The sequence below is a fragment of the Macrobrachium nipponense genome, chromosome 4 (genome assembly GCF_015104395.2).
Source record: "Macrobrachium nipponense isolate FS-2020 chromosome 4, ASM1510439v2, whole genome shotgun sequence".
NCBI lineage: Eukaryota > Metazoa > Arthropoda > Malacostraca > Decapoda > Palaemonidae > Macrobrachium > Macrobrachium nipponense.
The window spans coordinates 128,641,146-128,653,914 of NC_061100.1; the positions used below are offsets into that span (position 1 = coordinate 128,641,146).

Sequence of the window (12,769 nt, forward strand, 5' to 3'; positions counted from 1 at the left end):
GCAGTGTTCGAGTTTCTTACGATCTATTAACACTTAAGCGAAACAATGGTCCTCAGTGAGCTACACGAGAATTCCCGATGATTTTTACAATGTTCGGGAACCTCAAAAATGCTCGATATGTTCTGTCATGTAAGTGGGCTGGCCCCCATTGACAAGATCATAAAGGTTCTGTCATGTAAGTGGGTAAGCCCATTGGCAAGATCCAAAAAAGGCTTTGTCATGTAAGCGGGTTAGTCCCCATTGACAAAGATCCTAATTAGGTTCTGTCGCGTAAGTGGATAAGACCCCATTGACAGATCCACAAAAACTCTCAGTCATAGGTCACTACCTCGCTGAGGCTCTTGAGGCAAAACAGACTCATGGACAGTATTCATGAAGTCTTCTGCCTAATAAGATAAGAAGCTTGAACTGTTGCCTTCAGGTCTCGGTTCACATTGAAGTTTTTTCCTTTGGGAAAAACTCCTTCTTTATCTTGACTAGAGAACGAAGACGGTAGATCTCCAATCCTTACTCTCTCTCTCTCTCTCTCTCTTCGTAGGGAAAAGAGTGTAGGATGGAGTCGTTGTACAAAAACCTGCTAATATACTATGTATATTACCCTCATGACATGTTCTGTTAAGCAGTTGATTTGTCCGAGGTGCAGACACATAAATAGTTAGCTCCATCGATGCCGACTGAGACGACGAGTATCCTAATTGGACTGCAAACCTAACAGGAGTTTCCAGTTTCGATTTTTGATACTATTGGTGTTGTCACGACAACACCAACTCAGCTTTTGTATTTACCGAAATCCGTTTCTCTTTAATATATTTGCACGAGCGTATTTTCTGCTCAATGGTTCTAGCCGATCCCATTCCTTCGTAGAATGGAATAGTTGGCAACTCAGGATGAAGAGGCGGCGAGAGCTTACGTTGTATGAGACTGTTGTCATTGCCATAGCAGCTCAGTACCAGTGGACTCTCTGCGGTGCCCGGTCTGTTACGTCTCTCTCTCCTGCAATGTTGTACTGCTGAACCGTATCTCTGCCCAATAATCACGGACTTAGGTCCCTGATTAACGGGGATTCTTGCATACATGAATGAACATCATCTGCTATGTCGTTCGGTTTCTTCGCCTTAGACATTGCTAGAATATTTTCAACAGAGATACTTCTTGGATTCTTTCTTTTTCTGTTTACCTTCCTGTAACAGAAGTCTTAATAGTCCACCGCTGCTTCGCACTAGCTTATGAGGAATGTTTTCTTGAGACATTGGAGATTGTCTGCAGAAATTTTTTGTATTCCTAGATGTGCAAGTTCTTTGTTCACTCCGAATTAACAGATGTTTCGGAAGACATTGCTTGTTCCCCAGATTGACAGTTCTGCTTTCTATATTCAGCTCTTGAGAAGCAGTTCTGTAGGCAGTACTTCCCGGAGTTTTTCTTTACTGAAAAAGATCCGCTTTCATAGCTAACGACTTATCTCAGGACAGCAATGAAATAGGGGTTAGTTTTTTTTTTCAGTCGTTGGTAAGCACGAGTTCAGAATCTTGAGAATCTTTCTCTCGATTCGACTGTTACGAAGTAGGTTGCTTCTCTGTCCTCCTTCGTCTTCTACGGCATATAGAGTTGTTTTCTCCTTAACGGAGATTCAACTACTATGAGAATGTCTTGCCTTCTGGAACTTGGTATCTAGAAGGCATTTGACTTTCTCTTATGAGACACATGCCTTAACAAATTCGTCACCGTCTCCGTCCTATTGGTGACAAACAGATTATAGTCTTTCGGCTTAACACTTCTACGCGTTTTAGCTGTTTGCTATCTTTCTGGTTATTAAATGGTTTCAGTATGAAGTCAGAGACACGGTGGTCCAATTCATTTCGGACAACACCGCGGCTATGACATCCATCAGAAACAAGGAGGACACATTCCTTCTCCCTTTATGAGGTAACAAGAACCCTTCTTCTGGACGGAGGAGAGAGGGATCTCGCTCCTTACCAAATTAATTCAGGGAGAGAGAGGAATGTGAGGGCGCACCTGTTGAGCAAGAAGAACCAAGTCCTTCCTCTGGAGTGGATCCTCAATCTCAATGTGTGACAAAGCCTAGGGGCCCTGTGAGACAGGCCACATTAGACCTGTTCACCACGTATCAGTACAGGAGTCTGGACAACTTTTACTCCTTGTTAGATTACCCGAGAGCAATAGCTTTTGCGCTCTCCTACTGAACTGGTCAGGCAGCGAGGCGTAAATCTTTCCCCCATTCGAACTGGTGGGGGAATTGATGGAAAAGTTCCTGTCCTCTACAGAGATGACTCTACCCCTTTTCACTCCCTTTGGCCAACTCAGAATGGTTCTCAGAGGTTCTGGAATGGTTTAAGACTTCCCCAGATCCCTTCACATAAGGAGAGATCGGCTCAGACTACCCCACTTCCGAGGGAGCTCTCTAAACCCATGCTCTCCTGCCATGACTGCCTTTCGACTATCGAAAGACTCGTCAGAGCAAGAGGCTTTTCGCGAAAGGCTGCTAGCGTGATCGCCAGAGGCCACAGGTCCTCAACTTTACAGGTGTTCCAATCGAAGTGGGAAGTCTTCCAACAATGGTACAGGTCGAAGAAACCATCCTCTTCCAATACCTCTGTGACTGACTTTGCTGATTTTCTTCTCTTTCTGAGAGAAGAATCTCACCTGGCTGTATTCACATTTAAGGATATAGAAGCATGCTCTCCACTGTCCTTAGTAACAGCGGCCTAAAGATAGCTGAGGACAAGGATCTTCACGATCTTATCCGGTCCTTCGAGACCTCCAAGAAAAAGTCCTCACTTCCACCTAGTTTGAATCTGGACGTGGTCCTATAATTCCTCACATCCGTCAAGCTCGAGCCTTCTCATCGGGCTTCCTTTAGAGACCTAACGAGGAAATGTATTTTTCTCTTGTCCCTCGCAACTTCTAAAAGGACGAGTGTACTCCACGCCTTGGACTCGAGAGTCGGATTTAAAGGAGACTCGGCAATATGTACTTTAAGCCATTATTCCTGGCAAAGAACGGGAACCCCTCAAAACCCTGGCCTAGAAGCTTTGAGGTTAAGGGACTCTCCCCCTTGGTAGGGAGGGAGATCGAGAGGTCTCTCTGCCCAGTTAGGACCCTTAAGATCTATCTTCAGAGGAAGAAACAGATTAAGGGTAGACTAGAGAGTCTATAGTGTGCGGTGAGCGACCCAAGAAGACCCATGTCTAAGAACGCACTGGCGTTCTTTGTGAGAAGTGTCTTCCCTGAAGCACATGAGACGTGCCATGACGACTCCTTCAAGCAGCTTAGAGTATAAGCGCATGAGGTGCGAGCCATTGCGACTTCTTTATTCTTTCATAGAATATGTCTATGAAGGACATTCTAGCTGCCACATACTGGAGACGCAACTCTGTCTTTGCATCCCACTACCTGGAGGAGATAAGAGTTACTTCCGAGAAAAGCTTCTCGCTGGGTCCTTACGTATCTGCGGATTTGGTGCTGGGCCAGGGAGCTGATGCCGATCCTTATTTAGTTTAATTAGTTTTTTAAATGTTTGGTGTTGGGTTTTTAGGGTTTGAAAGAATGTTTGGGGAAATTTTCTTTCAATCTCAGTACTAACCTGGGTATTAGGATCAGGTGATCGGGATGGGTGTTGTGCTCCTTGATGTTGCTTTTGGCAAAGGTGTTTTGTCATGTAAGTGGATTAGCACCCATTGACAAAGATACTCGGGTTCTGTCGAGTAAGTGGATAAGACCCCATTGACAGATCCCCAAGATCTCTCAGCCAAAGGTCTCTACCTTGCTGAGTCTCTTGAGGCGAAGCAGGCACTTAGACATGTGTTGTTTTCCTGTTCTTTTCAGTAATTTAGCTGTCTCTTACCCTCCACCAAGGGTGCCAATCAGCTAAGTAGTATATATCTGACAGGGAAGTTGAATGTACAAAAATGATATTGTTATGATACAATAAAGTTTTGTACATACTTACCTGGCAGATCTATACAATTAAATGGCCCACCCAACCTCCCCTCAGGAGACAGGTGGAAGAGAAAATCTGATTAGAAAACAGGAATGGTTCCTAGTCCTGCCACCCAGCGGCAGGGCGGTAGATCACCTGACCTACCTGTAGCATGTGCCGCGAAATTTGAATTTCTGTCGGGACGACGAAGTCTAAAGCTAAGTATGTATATATCTGCCAGGTAAGTATGTACAAAACTTTATTGTATCATAACAATATAATTTTTTAATAATTTTCATACAATTTTAGAACAATGCAGGCTAGTCTTATGAATTGTTGTTCTTGCATGGATATTCCTTTGTTAGTAAAATACAGATTTCCAAACAGAAACATTGTTCTAAGATTGTTTTCCTCCTTAGGTTGAAAAGATATTCTTGATATGGCTTCAAGTAATGAAAAGAAGCATTGTGTCCTTGAACATTACTTTCGTGTAGTGAAGCTTAATGTTGATAAGGCCAAGATTCAGCTTGATCAACTCCTGGAAACAGTAAGTATTGCTGCTAATGTATAGCTTGTTACTGTTAATCTTTATTGACCTTATCTAGCCAGTTTTCAAGCTTCAAATAGCAGTTAAAGGTGACAGCTTTGTAAACAAACTTGTGTTAGTATAGCCAAAACATTCACTTTCTTGCCCTGAAGATAATTTGAAGTGGGTGATCTGATGCTTGTTAATTTTAGAAATAAGGATTCTGCTCCACTTGCATGTAATATAGAACCATTAGTGAATAAAATCCTAGAATTTCTCTCTCCTATTTTTATAAGAAGTTCTAATATTACTATGTTATATTAGCCTTTGGGTTACTATTCTGTACTGTTTTTTACTGAGATGTCCAAACTTTTCCTCTTTCCTGTCTCTGTTACATAATGTATGCATACCGAGTAAACTGGAGGTTGGATCACACCGTGTTTGTACTTGATGCTGCAAAATTACTTATAGCTAACATTCTAAACCATTCAACTAGATTTGTCCATTATTACTAAAAGTCACGAAAAAATGAGATTAAGCATTCTCTCTCTCTCTCTCTCTCTCTCTCTCTCTCTCTCTCTCTCTCTCTCTCTCTCTCTCTCTCATTAAGTTTATTAGATATCATTCACCTTAGAGAAGCATATTGTTTTCTTACATGAAAAAAAACTGTGAATTTATATTTGTGCTTTTGCCATTTAGCTCAATTATATACTTTACATGTTCACATTGAGAAGGGAGCAGGCAAGGGCATAGTCCTGATGATTGAAGAATTACTGTACATGCTGTGCTGTTTTCACTGATAAGTTCACTGATGGATTAGCTCAGCCAATCCAACTGTGTGCAAGTAATCCTGATAGCTGTATTGTGACTGCAGCAAGCATGGTTTCCAGACCATGTTCTTCCGGTGGACCATCCAAGAGGACTTCCAGACTGGAGGTGGTATTTTATCCATTTCACTTTTCTTACTGCCACCAGAATCTAAGCCTAATTTACCCTCATTAGAAGAGTAAGTTCAAACTAGGCAGTTGATATCTTCAACCCAGGCAAGGAGTCTGTAGCAAGGCTGTACTGGTCCAAGTTGAGAAAATTTTCCATACAGCATTGTAGGAAAGATTTTAACCACTTCTTGCCACTAGGGTATGTCTATGATTGAACCGAATGTGAGTATGGGAACATGGAAAAATTAGATCCTGATCCAGCAAGTTGAGGCAGGATTGAAGTTGACTTAGGTGTTGGTTAGATGCTTTACTATGAATGTGTTTGGAATAATCTTGAATTGTTAAAAAAAAGTCTGGGAGAACACACACAGCCTCATTAGAAAATCTATTAATTCATTCTACTTGGAGTTGGTATTTCCTTTCTCTTTGAGCACTATTAATTAGTGCTATCTGATTAATTGGACTAGTGGCAGTCATAAATTCAAATAGTTGGATAACCTGGCTGGATTGTGAACCCTTGGTTGATGAATACTAATTAACGTTTTATTCAGTTGAGTTCTTATATGTCAAGATAACACTTATCTATATATTATCTGGAAGTGCTTCCTCACCACATAACCGATTTATAGCTTGGTTCAAGAATGACCCTCCATTTGTTTAGTTTGATATTTAGATGCTGTTAGACAAATGTTTATGTATTGAAAGTTTTTAAGGGTTTTCATAGAGTCACGTTTAGTATCTATCTCCCTGAAGTTGGAAAGGCATATGAAATGCATAATTTTATTAAAAAATGTATATTTTGGTTATGTCAGTGGTTTATGCTTATACTATATATAATTATATATTTTTTTTATTTCAGGGTGTCGGAAAAGCAATGCCTTTAAAATTTTTACCACCAAAGGAATGTACTAAACATTATTCACAAGTTGAAATGTTTCTTGTAGAATTTTTATCAATGATAAAATCTCTGAATGAGCAGTTGGAAGGTTTCATGAAAAGGTACCCTTCAGGTATGGTTGATTCTTTATTTTTTATCTTTATAAAAGTACACAAGAAAAGGAAATACAGTCAACCCCCGCTATTCGCAGACTCACCTATTCACATTTTTTTCTATGGGCCGTATATATCCATGATTCGCGGAAAATTCGCCTATTTGTGGTATGTTTCACTGAGAAATATTCCCAAATTACTGTATTTCCATATAATTTTCATGACTAAATGCAGTTTTTGTGCTATAACTATTGAAATATTAAGCATTTGTAGAGGTTTTTTTTTGTGTTTTAACCATCAAAATAGATAGTTCTAAGCAATTTTGAGAGGGGTTTTGTGTATTCAAGAATTTGAACTATTTGCAAGGAAGGGGTGGGTGTGGTGGTACCCATCCCCACGAATACAAGGGGTCTACTGTACTAACTCAACACAATTTTTGTACACATAGAATTTGTGGCCTTCTTTGTATTTATCACTAGAGTAGAAAGTGTATTTGATATAAGAAGCCATTGTTAAAATGAGGTAGCTAATTATGAATTTTAGACCTCTGCACTGCACTGTTTCTTGTACTAAGCATTATTTGTGCATGTTGTTAGAAGGTAATATGTAAGTATGTGTTTGTAGAAATTTTTTAATTTGAAGCTACTTATTGAGTGAAAAATCACAAGATGAAAAAAAGATAGTCATTAATAAAAAAATCTCTTATTACAGTAAAATCCTAGGGCACAAAGTATGCATATATGTAATGAAAGTTGAGATGGTGAGATTGGTGGGGAAATGAGTTGAGTATAAGGGAATAAAAATTTGATTAAGATGATAATTATGTTAGGGTGTGAAACACACACACACACACACACACACACACACAGACTCAATAAGTTGATCAGGTCTGTTTGTAGGTAATTGAATAAGTCTGTATGTTTGAGGAAGAAAAAGAAAGGAACCACTAATTAGTTTTTTTAATCACACTTACATTAATATGATTTATTCTAGTTTTAGATAGGTCTGAAATATACAACTACATACAGTATTGCCTTTCTGTTTCTATCAACATAATTGGACATAATTATAATTATTGCTAAGTATGCAATATAACCATCTATACTCAACTACAAACAGCATATTAATAAACATTACCTTAATATAATTTATCTAGCTCTAAATCCCCAAAAACTGCACCAAAATTTACCACATTGGCAACCCTGTTACCTCCTATTCTGTCCGCCAGTTGGCAACATTGCCGTTGACAGATACAAAACCTTCCGTTGAAAATCAGTTGTAAACGAGCGTCCATGCTGTTTACTACATCACGACCGTTCTTTATAAATTTCCTAAACCTTTTTGTGCCTTTAAAGTTCTCATTAATTGTCAATGCAACTTTATGTTAATTACCACTTACATCCACGAAATAGTGAATGAACTTTTATTTCTATTGTGGTATTCATATTATATTACGAACTTTCGCGCAGCCTGGAATTACATGACCTGTCCGACAGTCCAATGGATTGCCAAGATAATTTGATGCTTCCTTGACTTATGCGCCCATGGTTCTGGCTCTTCGGTTTCGGTATCGTGTGATTCCGATTCTGAATTAACCCTTTAACGCCGATTGGGCGTATTAAACGTCGATATAAATTGTCTGTTGGGTGCTGATTGAACGTATGGTACGTCGATATAAAAGTTTTTTAAAAATTCGTGGAAAAATAGTTTTAGGCCTACTAGGTGAAAACTTTTGAATCACGTGCCTTGGGGGATGCTGGGAGCTCACGGATAAAGGCGTTGTTTTGTTTACAATCATTACCTAGGCGTGCAAGCACGAATTTCTTTCTTCTCGCACTAAAAAGTATCAGCGACACATCTCAGAAATTATTTTGTCACTTTGACATAATTTTTGCACCATTTTATATTAGCCATTACATGGAGTATTATATATGAAAATGTGCGCAATTTCATGTAGAATACAACAAAAAACAACTCATGGTTGTAGCTTTTATCAGTTAGGAAATACTTTCATATAAATAACGATAAGTGCCAAAATTTCAACCTTTGGTCAACTTTGACTCTATCGAAATTATCGAAAAATGCAATTGTAAGCTAAAACTTTTATGTTCTAGTAATATTCAATCATTTACCTACATTTTGCAACAAATTGGAAGTCACTAGCACAATATTTCGATTTATGGTGAATTTATGAAAAAAACTTTTTCCTTACGTCCGTGCGGTAACTCTTCTGAAAAAATGATAAATTTTTTCGTCCGATTGTCGTAATGTTTGCACCATTTTAAATTAGCCGTTACATAAAGTTTTATGTATGAAAATGTGCGCAATTTCATGTAGAATACAACCAAAAACAACCTATGAAAAAATTCGTCCTTCGGTCAACTTTAACTCGACCGAAATGGTCGAAAACTGCAATTGTAAGCTACAACACTTACAGTCTAGTAATATTCAATCAATTACCTTCATTTTGCAACAAACAGGAAGTCTCTAGCACAATATTTTGATTTATGGTGAATTTTTGAAAACAGGTTTTTTTTATGTCCGCGCGTTACGAATTCATGCATCATTTTGTGATAATATTTTCTCTGTGTTGCCTTCATCGTTTTTCAATGTGTTATATACCAAAAATGATCGCAATTTAGTGTACAATACAATGAAAAAAATTAACTCGTTAGCTTTAACCGTTTTGCTCAGTGTGATTTGTATACAATTATATATGAAATTTTTTCGCGCCGTCATATATCCCAATATTCATATATGATAATGATATTTTTTTTCATTTCTGATGGTTGCATACTAAACTTCAGGCAACGACAAAAAAAGGAGCCAAAAATGAACTCTTAATCTTGAAAACTAAGCGTGCTGTGATTTTTGAAAAAAAAAAAAACATTTTTTCCGCTTCGGCTCTCACTTGCGAACGCCGCTGGCATACGGGAGACGATTTTTAAAATACCGCTTCGGCGTTTAAGGGTTAATTGATGCTTTGCCACCTGTACAACCGGTAAATAGTGAAGTTGTTTCTGATGTTGATTCTAAGTTTTTGGCGATGGAAGCTACAGGCAGTCCCCGGGTTACGACGGTGTCGGCTTATGACGTTCCGAGGTTACAACGCTTGTCAATAGGCGTTATTTTCAGGGTTACGACGCATGTTCCAGGGTTACGACGCCTACAACGCTCATCTGGGAGATGAAATATGACACCAAAAATGCAAAATAATCAATATTTGAAGGTTTTTTGATGAAAAATGCCATAAGAATGCAGTTCACATAGTTTTCAATGCACCCAAAGCATTAAAAGTAAGGTTTTCTTAGGGTTTTTGACGATGTTCCGGCTTACGACGATTTTCGGCTTACGACGTAACCCGGGGACCGCCTGTAGTTGGAAACTGAAATTTGAAAATTTACAGCTTAATTTAGATAGACACATTTCAGCCAAGTTTAACAAACTGTCAGAGAATTTTGAAAAAGCTTTTACTAGAATGTCTAACACTCTTTTAGATTCATTTTCAGCTCCTCGTCAGGTACCTGTCGACAGCACCATGGGTAATGGTGCAACAGATACCCCAGCTCATGAACCCCGTCGTGGCGAAGGCCTAGGGGGGATCTGGCCCGGGCAGGTGCCTGACGATTCTTTACCCAATGTGTCCCCTGTTAGTCCCGTAACAGTGCCAAAGGGCGCTTATTTAGGAGAAGGGGGGAGGGGTATTAGTGTTAGACCTAAGATAGCTAGTCGTCAGGATCTTACTTCAGGGGAAGTTTCTCAGTTAAGATCTGACGATGATGATGATGATGACATGGATTCGTGTGATATTGATGTTTCTTTGAACGGTAGTCATGATGTCGAGTTCAAGAATCTTTTTGATTTAATATTGAGTTTTCTTCCTCAGGCGAGGCCTAAAAGAAGCAGCCTCCGCCTCGTTGTATTACAGAAGGAATTTTTCTTGATGGTCCTTCCCGGTCGTGGGAATTTTTACGTTTTCCCTTTGCTCAGAGGTTTGCGAAAGTGAGGGCGGAGTTCACCGCTACTTTCAAAGGTGATCGGGGAAGGGAAGAGGAAGCTCTCTTCTCTTCTACGACACCGGAGAGGAGTTTATCAGGTGGTGGATGATACTTCATTGTCTCGACCCTTCAAACCAAATCCTGATTTTGTCCGACTTTCGGGTCAACCTTTTGCTTTCCAAGGCTTCGGTCTCGGTCTCAATTGAAGACTTTATTGCCATTGAGTCTGTTATGAGCTCCTTACAAGAAGCTCAATCCTTCAATATGTGGGTCCTTGGAGGTCTTTTAATGTATATCAAGGACTCCGGGTTTGTTCCTCCCGATGCTCCTCTTTTTGAGAAATTCTGCTCGTCTATTTCAATCGCTTCTGTACATCAGTACGAGCTTGCCGCTTCAATGCAGGCCTTTCTTGTTTCTCTAAGGCATAACTTATATTTGTCGCAGTTACCCTCCTCTGTATCGGAGATTCAGAGACACCGTTTGTTGTCCTTTTCTCCTTTTGGCGATTCCCTATTTGATATGTCTGTGCTTTCTGAGGTTTTGAAGGAACATCAAGGTGATGCCTCTTCCCAAGCTCACTGGGCCTTATCAAGGGCTTTTTCCTCTGGTGTTCCTTCCGTTCCTTCAAGGAGTTAACCTAAGTTTAGTGCCAGATCCGTACCTTCTGCTCCAGCCCAACAACCTCCTCCTCCTGGCTCGTTTTTCCAGAGTACATCTCAGGTTTCTGGCGCCTCAGCTTCCTCCTATGGTGCTCACTCTTTGAAACGCGGGAGAGGTTCTTGGCATGGCTCTAAGGGCAGGGGAAGAGCTCAACCTCCAGGAGGACCTTCTTCTTCTTCTTCTTCTTTCTTGTCTCTGCATAAGAATTTTCGGAAGTAGGAGTCATTACCTCGCCTGGAGACCACAGTAGGAGCTTGTCTCTCTCGCCATTGGTCAGCTTGGCAGGAGAGAGCAGTGGATGCTTGGGTAGTGGAGGTCCTGAAGGTAGGTTACGAGATCCCTTTTGTTTCGAGACCTCCACTTTCCAATCGTCCTCTCGAGTTCAGCAGTTATTCCCCTCACTCAATCAGGGGTCAAAGCCTTGGAGAAGGAGCTTTCGACTCTATTGGAGAAGGATGCCATAGAGCGAGCTCCTCCTCCTCCCGGGTTTTACTCACGGATGTTTGTAGTTCTAAAGGCCTTGGGTGCCTGGCGCCCCATCATAGATCTTTCAGTCTTGAACAAGTTCATTCTAAAGTTCAAGTTCCGGATGGAGACGGTTCAGACTGTTCTTTCATCCGTCAGGATGGGGGACTGGATGATTTCCATCGATCTACAGGATGCTTATCTGCAAATCCCCATCCATCCGAAGAGCAGACCTTACCTTCTGTATTTCACGGACTCGGGAGTTTTCCAGTTCAAGACCCTTTGTTTCGGCCTCACCACGGCTCCACAGGTCTTTTCTCGGGTGATGGCTCCTGTTTCGGCCAATATGCATCAGTTAAATGTAAGGATTCTTCGGTATCTGGTCGAGGGAGATAGTTCTGTCTTTGTGTCAAGTTGGGCATTCCTGGACCTAGTGTTTCGGTCAGACGCCTCGGATCAAGGTTGGGGCACGCACCTGGGCTCCGAAGCCGCTTCGGGCCTTTGGTCAGAGGAGGAGAGGATCATGTAAATAAATTGGAGGGAACTAAGGGCAGTGTACCTAGGGCTTCTTTCATTTCAGGATCAACTGTTGGAATCGGTTGTCACGATCTTCGTCGACAACACCACAGCAGTCTCGCACTTAAGAAACCAAGGTGGCACTCAGTTGGACCTTCTCACTCAAGAAGCGCGATCAATCCTGTGTTGGGCAGAAGGCAGGGGGATTACGTTGGTCCCTCAGTTTATCCTGGGCCATCACGTCTTGGCAGACACCTTGTCGAGACCGAATGAACTTTGAAGTTCAAGGGCCGGAATGGACACTTTGCCAGGAAGTCTTCGACAGCCTCAGGAAGAAGTGGCCTGTCACAGTCGATCTGTTTGCCACCCCACTGAATTTTCGGTGCCAGATCTCCTTCACCCCTTACCAGACTCCTCAGAGTGCCGGGACAGACGTGCTTTTGCAGGACTGGGAGGGCCTTCAAGCCAATGCATTTCCTCTGTTCACTCTGGTGAGGTTAGTCCTCAACAAAGTGAGGGCAACCAAGCATCTGAATCTCACTAGATTGCCCCCTTCTGGCCACAGAAGGAGTGGTTTCCCGACCTACTGGAAGCTCTGGTGGAGCCCCCCATTCGTCTGACAGAGAAACCAGATCTTCTCTAACAACCCCATTTTCATCGGTTCCATCAGAGGCTCCACGTGCTTCGTCTTCATGCCTGGAGACTCAGGAGATTCTCCAAGCACGAAGGGTTCTCCTCC

The 12,769-nt window shown here is 41.2% G+C and overlaps 1 protein-coding gene across 1 annotated transcript in view; it reads left to right on the forward strand.

Moving 5' to 3' along the window:
* The first annotated feature begins 4,357 nt into the window (after nucleotides 1-4,357).
* LOC135211173 (uncharacterized) overlaps nucleotides 4,358-12,769 on the forward strand; it is a 285,675-nt gene continuing 277,263 nt past the window's right edge. The window contains exons 1-2 of the mRNA XM_064244376.1: nucleotides 4,358-4,484; nucleotides 6,261-6,411. Of these exons, the coding sequence (XP_064100446.1) occupies nucleotides 4,377-4,484; nucleotides 6,261-6,411 (259 nt within the window). The 5' untranslated portion in view covers nucleotides 4,358-4,376. The remainder of the gene's footprint in view (nucleotides 4,485-6,260; nucleotides 6,412-12,769) is intronic.